The sequence below is a fragment of the Panthera onca genome, chromosome A1 (genome assembly GCF_046562875.1).
Source record: "Panthera onca isolate mPanOnc1 chromosome A1, mPanOnc1 haplotype 2, whole genome shotgun sequence".
NCBI classification, from domain to species: domain Eukaryota; kingdom Metazoa; phylum Chordata; class Mammalia; order Carnivora; family Felidae; genus Panthera; species Panthera onca.
Genome location: NC_138339.1, coordinates 115,310,276 through 115,329,741, shown reverse-complemented (window position 1 = coordinate 115,329,741; position 19,466 = coordinate 115,310,276). Strand labels below are relative to the sequence as shown.

At 35.3% G+C, this 19,466-nt stretch overlaps 1 protein-coding gene across 9 annotated transcripts in view; it reads right to left on the bottom strand.

The window, feature by feature from the left end:
* The window catches only part of SLC38A9 (solute carrier family 38 member 9), an 83,837-nt gene that overhangs the window by 27,159 nt on the left and 37,212 nt on the right, over positions 1 to 19,466 (bottom strand). For 8 of the 9 annotated variants that reach the window (XR_009611037.2, XM_060635770.3, XM_060635769.2 and 5 more), the window contains 7 exons: positions 17,540 to 17,661; positions 17,339 to 17,402; positions 17,018 to 17,111; positions 15,092 to 15,262; positions 12,514 to 12,573; positions 9,164 to 9,358; positions 7,063 to 7,170 (listed from right to left, as the gene is read on the bottom strand). Coding sequence is in view for 8 of the 9 variants with exons in the window: in XM_060635770.3 (XP_060491753.1) it covers positions 7,063 to 7,170; positions 9,164 to 9,358; positions 12,514 to 12,573; positions 15,092 to 15,262; positions 17,018 to 17,111; positions 17,339 to 17,402; positions 17,540 to 17,661 (814 nt within the window). In the remaining variant the exon portion in view is untranslated. The remainder of the gene's footprint in view (positions 1 to 7,062; positions 7,171 to 9,163; positions 9,359 to 12,513; positions 12,574 to 15,091; positions 15,263 to 17,017; positions 17,112 to 17,338; positions 17,403 to 17,539; positions 17,662 to 19,466) is intronic. The other variant, XM_060635773.2, reaches the window with a different exon arrangement.

The window sequence follows — 19,466 nt, the reverse complement described above, 5'->3', positions numbered from 1 at the left end:
TGCTTCAATAAAAAGTTCAAAAGCAAAAACAAAAAAATGGTAAGGCCTACACATTAAAAATATGAAAAGAAAAATTCCATTATGTTTGGAGACATTATTAAGCATCGATGAATGCACAGTAGAATGCAGTCTGCTTCTAATAACATTAATAACAAAACTACTTAAATCATATGTAGTTAGAAAATTATTTTTTTCTGGTTGCATATGAACACAATGCTGCTATCAAATGGACAATCACCCCATAATCCTTGAATATCAGTGTCTGAAATCTTTGTGAAATCAGTTCCAAAGCATTTAATAGGTTTTCATTGTTAAAATGTATTCTTAACAGCAGTCTTAAATGTGTGCTAATTGTTAAAAGTTAAATAGTATTACAGGGCTCCCAACAAAATAACAGTATTCTCTTGCTTCATACCTCCCATCCTAAATCCTGTTTCCTAGAGGGAACTAATTATAACTTCTTATCTTTAATATGCTTATATTCCTTTTCCCTTATTTTTTAAATTTTAGACATAATCCATTGCTTTTCTACCTGAAGACTTTAGTCCTTTTCTATTACTACCATCACTCACATTTTCCCATCTCTAACCCCTCCATAAAATCACAATTCAAATTTTGATTTTACAAAATCAATATTCAGTGTTTTAATTTTCATGGTTATTCTGTACTATTCAGTTATTATTATGTTTTCTTATATAAAAATACTTTTGTTGGCCTGTTTTTATGGAGATATGGAGGTTTTTACTTTTTGGTTGCCTGTCTAGTTAACACTAATTTTTCCCCAAACTCTCCAGAAGAATGGTAAAACTTTACCCACTCTATCCATACAACACATCAAACAATCTTTTCCATTTCATTTTCCTTTTGGAAAAATTGCTTCCAGGGGTGCTCTGTCTGCTGCTGTGGTCTGGGCAGGGTGCTCGCTAGGCCTGCTGTACAGCTGTTTCCTAGGCTATCCCTTCACTGCCACTCAGAGGAGTTTGCAATTTACTGCTTTTTGGTGGAGCACATTTTGCAGTTTTTTGTGAGAAAGAGTTCCTGGAAGGTAAAATTTTGTGAGACTTTATTTTCTGAAAATAGCTTTATTGTACTCTACAACTTCAGTGAGGGTATGGTAGGATTTGAAATTTTAGGTTAAAATAATTTATTCTGAGACCTTCATGACGCTTTTCTAGCTTTTGGAGTTATTAAAGTCTGATACTATTCTGAACCCAGACCTTTTTTACAGACCTATCCTTCATCCATAGAAGCTTTCAGGGTCTTCTCTTTATCTGTGGTGTTCTAAAATCTTATGATGATATGCTCTGGTATGGGTTTCATTCACAGTGCTGGGCACTTTGGGTCCTGTACATCTAGAAACTCATGTTTTTTGGTTTGCAGGAAAGTTTAATTATTTCTTTGATAATTTCTTCCCCCTTCATATTCTTTGTTTCTTGGAACTATTTTTCATTATTGGGCTACCTGGATTAATGCTCTAATTTTCTTATCTTTTCTGTTTTTCCTTCCTTCCTTCCTTCTTTCCTTTCCTTCCTTGCTTCCTTCCCTCCTTCTTCTCTCCCTTTTTTCCTCCCATACATCCATGATTTCTAATATAATTTTGGGAAGTTAGCTTTATCTTCCAAATTTTCTTTGCATTCTTAATTTCCATTATATTTTTGGTTTCTTTTTCTTTTCTTTTCTTTTTTTTTTGAGAGAGAGAGAGAGAGAGATTGAGAGAGAGAGAGAGAGAGAGAGAGAGAGTGTGTGTGTGTGTGTATACGCACACAAGAGTGGGGTAGAGGCAAAGGGAGAAGGAGACAGAATCTTAGGTATGCTCTACACTCAGGTCAGAGCCTAACACAAGGCTTAATCTCAGGACCATGAGTTCATGACCTGAGCCAAAATCAAGAGTCTGACACTTAACTGACTGAACCACCCAGGCGCCCCATCTACTATATTTTTGGTTTCTAAGACCAAGGTACCTCCTTCTTTTTTTCCTTCCTTGGCATCCAAATACTATTTCATGGATATATCACTGTCTTGTGTCACTTTGAGAAGGTAATTTTTTGAAAGTTTTTTCTTTTGTTCCCACTTATTCTTCTTGTCCCTTCAAGGTCCTCCCTCTTGCCCCAGTTTTGTTTTCATGTAAGAGGTTTTCCACAAATATCTAGTGATCTTTGTCTATTTTTTAATATTTAAAAGTGAAGCACTAAAAAAATGTATACTTAGTAAACATCTAAATGGTCTGATACAAGCAAGGTACTTGCCATTTCTTTGGGAGAACCCAAATATCCAAGACTCTAGGTCTTTCCTCTTGGGTTTGTCAGTTTCTACAGAGGAGAATCCTTTGTTATTCTATGTTGTCAGCATTCTGGGAGCCAAAGAGTAAAGAGAAGAGAATTGGAGGGGTACAGGGAGGCAGGACCTTCTCACCATTCAGCATATACACTTTCGCTTAGTCCCTGTTTTCAGACTAGAGCCTTTTTTCCACCCTTTGTTGTATTTGGAGGGACTGAGTTCTGAGCCTGACTATTCAGTCTTCCATTTCTTGCTAGGTTGAGGAGGAAAGGGGTTTATAATACAACTACTCCTGATGTAAACTTTCAGGGAATTCTATCCATTTTAGGCCCTTTTCCTTACTCTTGCTTTGTGAGTGACCCAAAAACCTTCAAACACTGAGGGTTTCAATGTGTAGCTCAAAATGGCTTCCTCTGTAGTGGAATCCCTCTCTATAGATACTTACATTTCAGCTTTGTCTACTTTGCTGTCAGTCTAACCATCTTCCAGTTTGCCAGCATCTAACAATCTGTTGCTATCTCTTGCCTGCTGTTGTCTCTTCTACAGTCCCCTTTGTTTGTTACTTCTTTACTGTTGTTTTAATGACATTTAGGGAGGAGTAGGGATAAACACATTTATTCACTCAACATTGTTTAGTGACTACTCACTATGCCCTTGGAATTATTATAGGCCTTGGGGGTACAATAGTAATAGAGAATTATAGAAAACAAAAACAAAGAAACATTTATTTTCTCAGGAGCTAATATTCTTCTTAAGGGAGACAGATACACAGGTTAAAAAAAAAAACAGGTATTCCTTACCAAGTGAACTTTCAATCTCTGAATTTAAGAAACAAATAAATTTGGAAACATTTTTAGAAATGTTTGTTATCTTAACTTCCGCTACTTTCTATCTGAAACTCAGGACCCAAATAGATTAGAAAAACAGATACCCCTTAATATGCCAATTCAGTATCAGAATTAAGAACTTAAAAGATATAGATGACCAGGAATATTTGCATATAAGATTTGGTAGAGGTGGGAGTGGGCAGGAAGCCATGGAAGGCCTCTCTAATGATACTAACCATATGGATACCTGCGAAAAGACAAGGGCATTGTGTACACAGTTAACAGTGCAAGGACTTGGGGACACAAGCATGCTTGCCATTCTTGTGGAACAGCAGGGAAGACAGTGTGGCTGGAGTAGACTAAATAAGTAGGAGAGTAGTAGGGAATGATAGCAGAGAGAAAGCCAGGAGTCAGATCATATAGGACCAAGACTATGATAAAGACTTGCTTTATTCTGAATGAGAAGGGAAACCGTTAGAGGCTTATGGACGTTGTGTTTTAAAAACATCACTCTGGCTGCTAGGGGGAGAACAAAACTACTGAAGGGGAGACAGAGTAGAAAGGGTGAGACTAGTTAAGAGGCTACTATAAAAATCCAGATGAGAAATTAGCATCTTGACACAATTCTTTTTGGTGGAAAGGGTAAGAAGTAGTTAGATTCTCCGGGGCACCTGGATGGCTCAGTTGGTTGGGCGTCCGACTTTGGCTCAGGTCATGGTCTCACAATTTGTGGGCTCGAGCCCCGCACAGCTGTGCTGACAGCTCGGAGCCTGGAGCCTGCTTCAGATTCTGTCTCTGTCTCTCTCTCTCTGCCCCTCCTCCCTCACATTCCGTCTCTGTCTCTCAAAAAGGAATAAACGTTAAAAAAAAAAAAGAAGTAGTCAGATTCTCGATTTATTTTATTTTATTTTTTAACGTTTATTTATTTTTGAGACAGAGAGACACAGAGCATGAACGGGGGAGAGTCAGACAGAGGGAGACACAGAATGTGAAACAGGCTCCAGGCTCTGAGCTGTCAGCAAAGAGCCCGACGCGGGGCTCGAACTCACAGACCGCAAGATCATGACCTGAGCCAAAGTCGGCCGCTTAATCGACTGAGCCACCCAGGCGCCCTCGATTTATTTTAAAAGTACAGCTGACATGCTTTGCAGACATGTAGGGTGGGGAAAAAAAAAGAACAGTCAAGTATGACTCCAAAGTTTTGGGCCTGAGCAAGTGGAAAACTGGAGCTACAACTTTCTGAAATACAGAAACCAGGGAGAGCAGATTAATCAGGTTGGAGGGATGGGGGTGGATGAGGAATAAAACAAGTATTTGTTTTTCATAAATTTCAATTTGAGATACCCAGTGGACATCCAAGGGGAGATGTAGAAGGGGCAAGTAGGTATTTGAGTATGGATCTCAGGGGAGAGATCTGGGCTAGAGATATAAAATTGGGACTAGTCATCATATAGACAATATATAAAGCCAGGTGACTACATGCTATTACTTAGAGAATAAGAGTAGAGATAAAAGAGGCTTGAGTAAAACCCTGGATAACTCTGTAATTCACCGGTCAGAAATATGAGAAAGAGTGGTCATGTAGAAGAATCAAGAGAAAATGGGGTTTTAGAGGTTAAGTATAGAAAACGTTTCAAGATGGAAGCAGTGACCAAATGTGCCCATGCTACTGATAGGTTGAGCAGGAAGAGAAGGAGTTATTGGTTGTCAGTGGAGTGACTGGGGCAAAAGCCTAACAGACATGAGTTCAAGGCAAAATGGAAGGAGAAGTAGAAACAGCACAGAAAACTCTTTCAAAGAGTTTTTCTTTAAAGGGAAACAACAGCTAGAGGGGAATGCAGGGTCGTATGAGCTTTTGTTTTTAGACTGAAAGACAGATTTATATTCTGATAGGAATAATTGAGTAAAGGAAAATTTTGATGATACGATTAAAAAGACAGAAGGGATAACTACAGAAATAAAGTCTTGGAGGCAGGCAGGATGGGATGAAATACATAAGGAGATTTTTTTTTTCTCATTATTTTCTAATTACCTAGGAAGAAGAGTAATGGGATCCACTAAATTAAGAAAGGAATTTTAAGTAACAAAAGTATATAAATAAAGATTCAATCAGAATACAAGTTTATGTGAATTCTTCATCAGGACAGTAAAGAGTCATACCCTCCAAAGTTCCCTGACTCTTAATTAAATTAGGATTTACTGAAAAAGATTTATGCTATATTTTCATTCCTAAGAAATTCTTCAATCATGATAAAGTAACCAGTTTCAGGACCATAAATATTAACACAAGCCTCTTTAATCCTCATGATTCTCCCTTCATAGCATTTAAAAGTGAAATTAAGTGAGGGATGTCTGGGTGGCTCAGTTGGTTACGTGTCCGACTCTTGATTTGGCTTGGGTCACGATCCCAGGGTTGTGGGATAGAGCCCTGGGTCACGCTCTACACTGAGTGTGGAACCTGCTTGAGATTCTTTCTCTCTCTCCCTCTCCCCATTCATTCTCTCTCTCTCTCTCTCTCTCTCTCTCAAAAAAAAAAAAAAAAAAGTGAAATAAATGGCTTAACCTCTTTTTAAATATGTTCTCCTTTTCATCTTCTAAATATTTATACTCTCTTTTTTTCATTCATATTTCTCTCATGTCCTATCATTAGCAGAAACATTTATCACTAAGACTCTTACTATAAATCAGTATGGATCTAATTTTAGAAAAAAACATCCTGGACTATTTTTATCAATGAATGGAAGCACTAGCTTAATGTTGCCATTTTCATCTGTGTTCAATTTTAAATACAAACTGAAAGAGAAGGATGCCTTTCAAGATCCAATATTTCCTTTATCCCAAATTGACACTGACTTATGAACTTCTTATAGAAATAAAAAAATCAAAGCTAATGCACCAAGATGATCTGAAAACAAGTAACCATAACAAACAACTTTCAACAAATACCAACTCAATACACCTGGAAACCCAGGAATGTTGTAGCAAGAGAAATAGAATGAGTGGTAGACAATTATAATTGCTGACTTTAGAGAGTAACATCAGATACTAAATAAATTTGAATTCTAGACTGCCTGAATTAACAGGTGAAGAATGGAAAGAAAGCAGTCTCTCTAAACAAGGGGATTTTTTTTTTTTTTAACATTTATTTATTTTTGAGACAGAGAGAGACAGAGCATGAACAGGGGAGGGGCAGAGAGAGAGGGAGACACAGAATCTGAAACAGGCTCCAGGCTCTGAGCAGTCAGCACAGAGCCCGACGCGGGGCTCGAACTCACGGACCGTGAGATCATGACCTGAGCCGAAGTCAGCTGCTTAACCGACTGAGCCACCCAGGTGCCCCTAAACAAGGGGATTTTGTACTACTTTCTCTTCATTAGTTTCCAGGAGACTAGTATAATACTCACTTCTATTTTTTAATCTGTTCTCTCATTTAGCATTATCCATTCATTGCTTCCTAATCCTCTAAATTTGAGTGACTTAAGAAATTCCCAATTTATAACCATGAGAGAAAAAAGGAGGGAGGGAACACTTAAAATTATCATCTCAATTAGCCTGAAAAACAATTTAAAAAAAACCATGAGGAGAACAATGATGTTAATGAAGAGTATTATCTACATATATTAACACTGACCAGGTTCTAAATCTCTGAAATTCTAAGGGTGTACTTTCACAGAAAAGTCTAGAAAATGAGTTCTTGATTTTTCAATTGCATTATAACTTCAGTGAACTTCAATTCTAAAGCAGAAAGGACAACAGACCCTGGTTACTCCTAACTGAAAGAAAAGCAGAGATATTTCAACTGTACCCCTGTTTTTAGCTTAATATTAAGCATTGATAAACAGTGCTTGTTCAAAAAATACCACTATTTGTTTTATGATAGCAATACTTTAACAATAGGTAACTAAAGGTCACATTTTTTTGTAATTTACTGATTCTTTATTTGACCAAAACAGCTCACCTGGTACAAAATATTCTGTTTGCATAAACCAATGAAATTCCAAATGAAATCCCAAGCGAATGGCCTTCAAGGTGACAAGGAAAATCAAATAGAGAACAGATACTGTGCCTGTGAGAAAAAATTCAGAAACCATTGATCATTTTTGTGTATTTTACAGACTATTTTAAAATTAAGCTTTGTTTCTATATTCTCAGCAAAGTTTGGAAAATTATTACCTTCATGGATTATGCCCACTAAAACCCAGGTGTGATCTAAAGAACAGAAACAAGCTATGTGAGTTTTCAGAAAACAAAGCAAAACATTATATAGTGGGCCTAAGAACTAGATGAAGGTAGCTCATATACTGAAGAAGCCAAGACTGTCTAATTTATTTATGAGTTAAGTAGAGGATACATGCAAAGAATTCATTACAAAACTGTATGGTTACATAGGAGAAAAAACCAACATCAAACTGACTCTTATTCTTTGTATTGGAAATATCAGAGATAGTCAATAAGCAGGAAAAGTCTGCCACAGTATTTACTGAAAGATGGTAAGAAAGTAGAGAAAGAAAAGTAGTGACTGTGGATTATAAACCTATTTGAGAAAGGTGATAAGCCAAATAATCCATGAACACTCTGATGTCGTATCTGGATAAGGTTTCAACTAGGCAGTACTACCTATTAGATGAAAAGATTACAGATTCTACTCATAGGTATTTATACACAGGGTGAGGTGGACATTCACAGCTTCTGGTAATCTAGAAGTTAAAGAATTATTCCTTTAAGGAGTTAAATCCAGTCATTATGGAGTAGAGTCAGGAAATTCAAGTAGGTTTCTTTCTTTAAGAATTAGATAAAAATTTCTGTAAAGAAGCTACAGTTTTAAAAGGGAGAGTATCAAGAAAAAGGGCAAAAGCAAAATATCCTTAAGGAGGTGGAAAATAATCAACCTGGTTACAAGTTTTGTGATTGTTTAGCAAATATTTCTATAAATTTATATGCCAACTTTTAAAGATCTGTTCCATAGGAAAGTCGGCAAGCAAATCAGGAAACCACAAATGAGCTACTCTGGGTTTGCAGATTAGCTGACTCAGAAAGAATAAAAACAAGAGGCCAAAGCTTATATAACCACAACTTTTCATTCTCTGTGGGTGTCTATGGCAGTCTTGCAGTGAATCCTATTGTGAGACAGAGAGGTATAGAAAAATACCCTTACCTCCTACTTTGGTTTTCTGAAACTCAAAAAGCTAGCTCCTTGATGTGATGAGTAATCTAATTATTTTATACTCTAGGGCCTACCAGGAGATCAGATCTATAGGGAGGAGGTGAAATCCTATGGTTTATTTGGGGTTATCAATTTTTTATGAATGTTATCCTTGTCTTTAGCTAACCAGATCTAAGCTTTCATTAGGGGTTCCTTTCGCCGTCTAAAAGCTCAGTGTTGCAAAAGTGCTGCCAAAAAAAAAAAAAAAAAGTGAAAACATTCCTTTAACGATGCTAAAATTTCTGAAATTTCTTCAGTGATTTCAGAAATTTCCGTAAAACAGGGCTCACAGTAAGAAGTCTCTTCCTTTAAAGAGGCCTTTTCTCTCCAGTAGAGAGAAAGCACTGAGGAGGATGGCAAAAGCAGAATAAAGCTGGGCAGGTTGAGTTAGATAAAAAATGATATCCCAGGTCGGAAGGTGGTAATTCTGTGCTATACTCTTAAATAGAAACTGTAGGAAAAAAATATTCCATAACCTCCCTTAGTAAGTTCTAATGATTCCAATCCTTAGGATTGAGAATTCCTATAATATCCAGTATGGATCTCTCCTCCTGAAATCTTAATGTTTCCTCTAATTGTACCCACAGAAGAAACGAGGAATAGTGTTTCAGTAAGGATAGAACAGGAAATCCAGTAACTCTTCTTTAAAAAAAAGAACATAGACTTAAAATGGTCATCTACATTTTCCTCTGTGCCAAACTCCACAAAGAAAACCAAAAAGCAGGGTAACATACAAATGAACAAATTGAACATAGATGAACAGGCCTGGTGGGTAACTCCCCAGCCAGACTGCATCCACAGAATCCAACATGTACTCCACTACACAGAAGCTCTATAACACAATGCCTTGGCTTACCTAGGATATTAAATTTTGAAAAAAATGAAGGAGATTTGAAATTGAGCAGTGGCAGCAGGAGCCCTATGAGGTAAAAGGGCACTGTCTTAGACTTATTCCACCACTTTTCAAACTGCTGCAGTCCCGTGTCATTGGCATAGAAAATCATAGAGCCATTGTCAGGGTGGCCACCACTCCCAGCACTTGGACAAATCACTGCAACAGGAAAGCATCAGATAAGAGAAGACCACAAAGAACAGACAATGAGTATCCCAAAAGACTGACACTTGTTCTACCAACCTCAACTTGTCTCATGAATATTAAGTTTCCCCTTTCTGGAAAAAATGGAGGGTTATATTTAGATATAGGATAGGACTCTTTTATCTGCAAACAATTAAAGGTGGTAGAATCTTAGACAATTCTGAGGTATATCCTTAATTTTTATGGGAAGCTATAAAATATCCCACCAACTATCCTTTGGTTCCATTGCCAGAGAGAAAATTTTGGGATGAATGGTATTTGATCTCATTTATACAATGATGTAAGAAATATTCAGGGTGATTTGTTACTTTTATGTTAATAACCCACACAAAGGCCAAAGAGCAGGTTTCTTTTAACAAAATCTATCGGGTTGGAATAAAAAGTGGACATCATTGAAACAGCTGACACAGTATTTCCAACACTGAATTGTTGGTTATGGCTTAAGAATCCTTGAATTCCAGCAATCTGGGATAATTCTTCCGTAAGTTTATCACATTTTACAGCAGCCTAAGAGCCTAGATGATATCCAGAGAAGTGGGAATTGAGTAAAACATTTTTCCTAACACTGATCTTCAAATGGTAATTTCTTTTGTTAAGGAGAGGCAATACACATCATTCTGTGTTTCTATTTTCACAATAGTACTTTTCTTAATAATCAGCTCTTTTTAAAAGAACTCTTAATGCTGGTGAAAAATACTCCTACTGAGCAACATTCATACTCATTACTAGTCAAAGAGAAAACGATACGTTCATTTTAAGTTCTGTTTTTAATTTTATTCTCTATCTGTTTCTTGGCATGCCACAAAGCCACTTAGTTTTCTTGCTTAGTCAGCATTTTTATTTTTTTTTAATGTTTATTTTATTTTTGAGAGAGAGAGGAACAGCACAGCTGGGGAGAGGCCTAGAGAGGGGGACAAAGGATCCGAAGCAGACTCTGTGCTGACAGCAGGGAGCCCAATGTGGGGCTCAAACTCATGAACTGTGAGATCATTACCTGAGCCAAAGTTGGATGCTCAACTGCTGAGGCACCCATTGTCCCTACTTAGCATTTCAACATGTATTTTTCTCTGTTATGTCTGGACAGAAGTAAATTAACTTGAATTTTTCTTGTGCTAGTAATTACAGTGGTAAAAAGCACAGGCTATGGAGATAAATTGACTAAATAATGAACCGTGACTCTGTCACTTAATACTTATGTAACCTTGGGCAAGTCATTAGTTTCTCTGTGCCTTCCTTGGTTTCTGCATCTAGAGAGTGAAGCAAAGAGGTACTGTACAACATTTAGACTAATGCTTGCTACACAGTAAGTATCCAAAAATGCCAGCTGTAATTTTATATTAACTGAGATGGACTATTTCATACTCTTACTATTTAATACATTCTTCAAAATAAGCAGATGAATCAGCAAGTGCTAGTATCAACATACCACTATGCAAAGTAAATTGACTTTGCTGATGGTGTTCTTGAAATCATCAGTGTATGAAGAGATTTTAAAATTATACCAAAATATTTTAGGATAATTATTCAAAGGTGTGTGTGCGTGTCCAGAAAAAAGCTGGTACTTCACTCACTCATTTGCTAGTGTTAACAAAATACAGGTTAATAGGTTTAATTAAAGAGCAAAGTAAGATACTGAATAGTAAATACTGAAATGGTTGCTTCATGAGAGAGACTTTTGCCTGTCTCCTACATCCCCAAAGTCTAGAACAGTTCCTGACACAGGCTTAAAAAATATATATTGAATGAACTGTCTTCTCAGAGATCAATGCATTCATCCATCAAAATGTTATCATCTTGGGGGCTCCTGGGTGGATCAGTCAGTTAAGCATCCATCTCTGGATTTTGCTTAGGTCATGATCTCACAGTTTGTGAGTTCGAGCCCTGTGCTGACAGCATGGAGCCTGCTTAAGATTCTCTCTTTCTTCCTCTCTCTCTCTCTCTCTCTCTCAAAATAAATAAAAACTTTAAAAAAATTATATCAATTTGGTATCTCTGAAATCTAAATACATAAAAGCCTTAGGTGATGTACAAGTTTAACAGTGAGACCGTTAACAAGGTTATCATAGCTTTGTTATTCACCTTCCCTGTGACTGCCATCATGGATAAATCCACATGCTACAAAGATTTATTGTAAATAAATTAATTGAAGGAAACTTTTCCAAGAAATTAAGATATTTTTGCTAAGCCTTCAGTTTATTTTTCTGTATTTACTAACCTTTGTTCATCAGGAAATTAATTATTCTGTAGCATACAGTTTTGTGTATCTTAAATATTAGTAACTAATACAATAAACATCTAAAAAAGTTAACAAACTGAGAACTATGCTTTTAGACTTCTGAAACAATTAGCAGAGATAGAGGCTCTTAAAAACAAGTATTGACTATTTATAGGCAAATATGGATTTTATAGATGTTAGTTACAATTGTGAATTGCATAATATGAACTCAACCTTGTTTAGCTTACATTAACACAACGTTTTATGGAGTGTGTTTTTTTATAAAGACACCAGTTGCTGAAAATTTAATAGTGGCTCAGTTAACATAATGATAATGATATTACATTAATTATTTACCTAAGATAAAGCAATATATTCTACCTTAAATCCGTTTTGAAGTGAAGTAGAAAATTAAAAACAAAACAAAACAAAACAAGCTAAGGGGCGCCTGGGTGGCTCAGTCGGTTAAGCATCTGACTCTTGGTACTGGTTCAGGTCATGATCTCACAGTTGTGATCTCAAGCCTCATGTTGGGATCCACGCTGAGCATGGAACCTGTTTGGGATTCTCTCTCCCCTTCCCCTACTCCCTCTCACTCTCAAAATAAATAAATAAACTTAAAACAACAAAACAGGGGCACATGGGTGGCTCAGCTGGTTAAGCTCAGGCCATGATCTGGCAGCGGTTCATGAGTTTGAGCACCACATCAGGCTCTCTGCTGTCAGGTCGGAGCCACTTCAGATCATCTGTCCCCTTTTTTCTCTGCCCCTCCCTTACTCATGCATGTACTTTCCCTCTTTTTCTCTGTTACTCTCTCAATCAAAAATAAACAAACATTAAAAACAAAACAAAACAAAACAAAAACAAGCTAAGCTTCAAATTCTAAGCTACTTACCCGGGTTGCTATCATTGGTACTCAGTACAGCATCTGTGTCATTAATGTGATGAATAAAATCTAAAAATTAGAGAAAAAAATACATTTTAATACCAAATAAAAGCTGTTAAACCAATCACCCTCTAAAATCTTTGATCTATAAAAATCTTTTAAGATCTAGCATGGGGTAATATACCTAGTACAAGGAACCAAGACTGCTTCATTGTTAACACAGCTTCGCCTTTGTCAGCTTTCTGTACTTACAGTAATGATGCCATTGACTTCAGAGTTCTCACTATGGAAAATTTTCACGATTGAGGATTAAAAAAAAAAAAAAAATCTAGCCACAAATCAGAATTTAGTTAAAGCCCTGGAATCAAACTGTACAACTGTTTTCTTTTACCCACACTAATTTATATGTAAGTATAGTTACACCTTATATAAAGAAGGGGAAAACCAACACTTATAATAGCCAAGATTATCAGGAGAACCACTTAAAGTTTTTAGAAAGTATACTACATGCTTTTATAGACTGACGGTTATACAGTAATTATTACTCACAAGAACCACTAAATTACACCAAAGGAAGTAGCAAAGTCAAAAGCATATGCAGATATCTGAGCATTCATATTATTCTATAGTTAATGAGAGAATGGGTAAAGAATGTGTTTTCTTGTTACTTTATTCTGTTTGATATTAATTTTTTATAATCTTAATAAGCATTAAAAAGTGATGATAAAAATGTTGGATTAGATTTTCAGGTCATAAAGTAAAGTATGTGAATTATTCATCTTCACTTCCACTGTATGCTTCTCAAGATAAAAGGAGGAGTTTAGTGCTCTAGGTTTTTATGCGATCTTCAAGGGTTATTAGTGATAAGATTGGAAGTTATCAATCTTTATATACATCGTGATGCCAAAGACTTAAATAAGGCTAGTAAAACCCTGATACCGAGTATACTAGGTTGAAGAGTCTCCCCCCAAATCCATGCCCATAAGAACCTTAGAATGTGATCTTATTTGGAAACAGGGTCTTTGCAGATATAATCAAGTGATGATAAGGTTGTATTGGTTAGGGTAAGCCATAAATGAATTTTATGGCTTCTTCACCAGAAGCTAGGAGAGGCAAGGAAGGAGCTTTCCCTAAAGGCTTCAAAGGGAGTGGAGCCCTAGTGACACTTCAATTTTGGACTTCTGGTTGCCAGGACTCTGAGAGAATAAATTTCTCTTGTTTTAAGCCAAAAAGTTCACGGTAATTTTTACAGCAGCCCTAAGTCTCAACAAGGACAGTGTGAGAAAAGAAAAAAAAAAAAAATACACACACACACACACACACACAGGCACACACACACACAGGGTAATACCTCTTGTGAAAAGACACAAAGGTCCTAAATAAAACAGTAGCCACACTCCTTTCAAAAGTAAACTGAATCCAGTAAGCAATTAAAAAATATACATCATGACTGTTAAACTAAGTTTATAACAGAATATTAAGAATGACTTAAATACTACAAAATGTATTCATTTAATTCACCATATTAACAATTTAAAGAAGAGTTTTATGATCATCTCAAGATTATTGAGCATCTGATAAAATCCAACACACATGAATAAAACTGCTTAAGAAAATAATAGGCAGCAATATCTTTAAGTTGCTAAAGGGTGTAACCAATATCCCACAACAAACATAATATTTAATGGTGAGACATCAGAAAGATTTCCACAGGAACAATATAAGGATGTCTACCAGCACTGCATCTATACAACTTTATACTTTGAAAAAGATAAGCATGTCTATATATATGTGTATATACATATATATACACATATATATGTTGTATGTGTTTGTATGTATATACATATATAAATATAAGGGTATGGCATACATAAATACAAATGTATGTATACACATATGAATCACTTAGAAAGTAATAACTGGCTAGGAAGTTTTCATTACTCATGGAGGAGGTAACTATCTTAACAGAAAATCCAAAGTGAATCTACAAAATTAGCATCAGTAAGAGTTCAACACATCTGCTAGATTCAAGATAAACATCTAAAAATTAGTTATGTTCTTTTATAATAGCAACAAATAACTTGAATTTTTATAATAAAAAAATATTATCACTACTTTCTAGGAAGATGGAATGGTTTCATGAAGGGGGTGTGGGTTACATGGATGTACTCATTTGTCAAAATTATACGGCTAAGATTTACGTGTTTCTATGAATTTAAATTCTATGTAAAAAAGAGAATTGTATATAAGATAGTAATTAATTGGGGTGCAGAGTGGATATAAGCATAGATCATGTTTTTTCAGTGGAAATAATATTGCTCCCAAGGGGGAAAAAATTTGTACCTAGGGGGCAAAAAAGATCCCTTATCCTTTTTACATAGAAAGCACAAATATATATACAGTTCATAAATGGATAAAAAGTATATCTGTGATATTAAAACAAACTGAATCAACTATATTTTTCAGAATTACAAAATGACTTTTTGCTTTATTTATCCCAAGTCCAGAATTTAAGGCTGAAACTAAAACATTTCAGTAGTTACTGTATCTAAAAGTAACTAATGTTAAAGATATAGATACTTACTAAAAATAAACTTTCCAGTATTAAAAAGAAAATTAGACATAAGCACCCAATAAACTATCATTGCTCCAATAAGAGACACCAAAGAGAAAAGGAGACTTGACCACTGTCCAAAGGAGCCAAAATAATATCTGCAGACATCTGGATATTCCCAGGTAGTGGTATCCACTGATGCTAGATAAACATAAAAGAAAGAATAAAATTAGATGTTAATCATACATCCCATAATCATAATTTGTGTTCCCTCAATTAACTCAAAATATTTAACAAAATATTAAGAATATTCCACCACCAAATATTAGATATTAAATCATATAAAAACATTATAGAACAGGGGCACCTGGATGGCTTAGTCAGTTAAGCATCCAACTTCAGCTCAGGTCATGATCTCACGCTTTGTGTGTTTGAGCCCCATACTGAGCTCTGTCTGCCAGTACAGAGCCCGCTTTGGATCCTCTGACTCTTCTCTGCCCTTCCCCCACTCGTGCATGCTCTCTCTCTCACTCTCCCTCTCAAAAATAAATAAACATTAAAAAAAAAATTAAGGGGCGCCTGAGTGGTTCAGTTGGTTGAGCGTCTGACCTCAGCTCAAGTCATGATCATGCAGTTCATGAGTTTAAGCCCCACATCAGGCTCTGTGGTGACAGCTCAGAGCCTGGTACCTGCTTTGGATTCTGTGTCTTCCTCTCTTTCTGCCCCTCCCCTGCTCATGCTCTGCCTCTCACTCTCTCAAAAATAAATAAAACATATAAAAAACTTAAAAAACTACAGAACACATAAAAAAGAAATATAGATCAATGAAACAGTATAGATAATATAAGAAATAGATTATAGTATCATATAATTAATAAAAACAAATGATAAATCAAGGCTAGACAAAATCATCAGTGAGAGTCAGAAGATATTATCTAGTAATATTTGTCATACTTAAATAACAGTATGGAATAAAATTTTCCTGAGTCATACTTTATACCACATGATAATTTCAGACAATTGAGCTAAGAATTAAAAAATTAAATAACAGAAAAGTTAGAAGACAATGTAAAAACAGACACTGAAAGGTTACCCTTTTCTATCAAATGAAGAAAGAAATTACAATGGAAAAGACAGGCAGATATAAACAAACTCATATAACACTAAAGCCATTAAATTGTTGAATGGAAAAGAAATTGACATGAAATAACAGCCAAAAGGCTAACGCTTACGTCATATATAGCACTTAGCAGATCTATAAGAACACCAAGAGACTTGTGGATAAATGGGATTGGGATAAATAAATAAAATTAAGAGAAAATATACCAGTGCTTAAGAGACCCCCTCCCCACCAAAAAAAATTGAAGGCAAAATCTGGTCTCTTGACTTAGAATTGCTAAGATTCACTGAAACAATATATGTCTATTTCAGTCCTAAACTATTTTAAAACAATGTAAAATGGTATTTCTCTGATCCAGAATTTATAGATGAATAGAGGCAACGTATAAATAAACTTTGCAAATTCACTACAAAGGACACGTTCATATTTTCATATTTTTCTAGTTACATTTTCTAGTTTTAAGGAATTCCAACATTTAGATCTCTTGGTAGGGATAGATCAAAAGTTACCATTAACTGTTAAGAATCATAGAATTCTCAATTTAGTTCTGAAAAAGACTTTATTTTTAAAAGATGACCTTTAAAATTATTCTTATGAGGAAATTAGCACCAAAGTAAATGCATTCTGCAAAGAATTACAAACCTCTCTGAATTTAAAGGCAGTCACTAATTCACTGACTTATCAGTTCAGCTGAATGCTATGAATAAGACAAGTAAATCTTTAGGCACAAAATAGTTAACACACACATGGAATGTACACATTAATGATCTACTGTAACAGGAAATACTTATTAATACCCAAATAGCTACTCTATTTTTATCATGGCAAACTCTTACATATCATAGCTCGTGATTTCACTACTCTATAGCAGCAATAAAGTGTTAAAATGCCCATCAGCATGATGACACACATTCCAGTAGTAAAGCCAGCCTGTTTAAAAACACAAAAAGAACATATATCATGTTAGAATAAATTCATATGCAACCATATTATGTTACTTTAAACAATTATGATAAAAACCTGACAATGTAAAATTAAGTATAATTACCTATTTTCTTTAATAAATTTTACGTAGATTTATTAAAACCTTTATTATAAAGCTTACAATATGAAGAGAAAAAAATTCAGGCAAAAAGCATGCTGAAAAATTATATTACCTGTTTCATGCCCCAAGGAATACTTAGTATAGATGTTCCCATCATGGTATTCCAAATCATAAAACTGAAAACACAGAGTAACAGCAGTAAAAATAAGGAGTTTAACTATTCAAATATCTTAATTAAGACAAAAATTAAAATAACCAGTAATTTTCATTTATTTATAGTTTAAGTAATGCTCCAAAAATTAAGTTTACTCACATGGTTACTAAACTGGTGTTTTTACCATATCCTTCAGTGTAACTTTGGAGTTTATAAGCAGAACCCAATGGACTATATACATAGCACTCTTCTGGAGCTGGAACTACATGATCTGGAGCAATCTAGTAAGAGAAGAAACACAGAGAAATGTTAGAACCAGTAAATGTGCAAAACAGGATATTTTCTATACATCAGATTACCTGACTCTAGACACATTTCTAAGTATCATGAACAAATAAACACGTATTTCTGATTTATTAACATAAAAAATCCTTTCCAAATATAGTAGATCTAAAGGAAAAGAGTTTCAAGAATATAATAAACCGTTCATGTGAAATGAGAATGAATTCTTAAAAATACACAACTGCCAAAATATTTTTCTATTTATTTTCATGAGAAATAAAGAAGAGTCAGCAAAGACTGAGATTAAAGAATTCTAGATAGAGGAGATTTGGACCTTAGGTTAGGGGAATTTCAAGAGTCAAGTGGCCACTGAACTCCTCTGTGAGACTGGTTTTACCAAAGAGGTAGGTAGGGAACTCAAATTATAAAGAATTGAAAGCCAAAAAATTAAAAACAGAACTACCCTATGACCCAGCAATTGCACTATTAGGTATTTATCCAAAGGATACAAAACTGCTGATTTGAGGGGCATGTGCACCCCAACGTTTATAGCAGTGCTATCAACAATAGCCAAATTACGAAAAGGGCCCAAATGTCCAGTGACTGATGAATGGATTAAAGAGGCGGTGTATACACACACACACACACACTGGAATACTACTCTGTGATAAAAAAAGAATGAAATCTTGCCATTTGCAACAATGTGGATGGGACTAGAGAGTATGCTAAGCGAAATAAGTCAATCATAGACAGATGTTGTATGATTTTACTCCTATGTGAAATTTGAGAAACACAATAGATAATCATGGGGAAGGGAAGGAAAAATAAGATAAAAATAGAGAGGGAGGCAAACCATAAAAGACTCTTAAATACAGAGAACAAACTGAGGGTTGCTGGAGAGGAAGTGGATGGGAGGATGGGGTGAATGGGTGATGGACATTAAGAAGGGCACTTGTTGGGATGAGCATTGGTTGTCATATGTAAGAGATCAATCACTGGGTTCTACTTATGAAGTCAAGACTATACTGTATGTTAACTACCTTGAATTAAAAAAAAAAAAGAATTGAGAGTCAATAGAAGATAAACAATGGAAAAATAAATATAGACCATTCTTTTAAATGCTTACTAAAGCATTTAAAAAGCAGAAGAAAAAAAAGGTGAGCTAACACAGCCTAAGGAAAGGCAAAGCAAGAATTCTTAAAGATGGAGTATGTAAGCAAGAGGGAAGGAGCTAAGAGAGTTTGAAAGCACACAGACGACTGAACAGATAATATATTTCCTATACACATAGCTCCCACCTTGCCCCCTCATACATATTCTGAATTCTACCTCCCTATGGAGGGAAGATATTACAGTACTCTGGTATAACTATGCCCATCTCCCTGAGAATAGCTCTTGAGAATATGCAGTCCTATATATAGTAGTACAGTAGTTAAAGACATAGGAGCTGTCTGGCATAAATCAACAATCTTTTATATTCAGCACCTAGTAAGTAAATTTACAACTTTGTGCTAAGTTTAGTGTTCAAGAAAAAAAATACAGTCCACAACTTTAAGAAGCTTAAATTCCAGCTGGAAGATACATGAAGCAATCAGATAAAGCTATCAGAGATAAAAAAAAAAAAATTAAGTGTGGGATACTATATGGAAGGAATGACAAAAAATTAACGGGGACTAGAATAGTTGGGGAAGATGTCAAGGAAGTGATGGAACACTGGGCCTCAGTAGTAAGACAAGATATGGACTGGTGCAAAAAGAAAGTGTCGAATCATTCTCTATTTATGCATATGATTCGTGGTATCTTG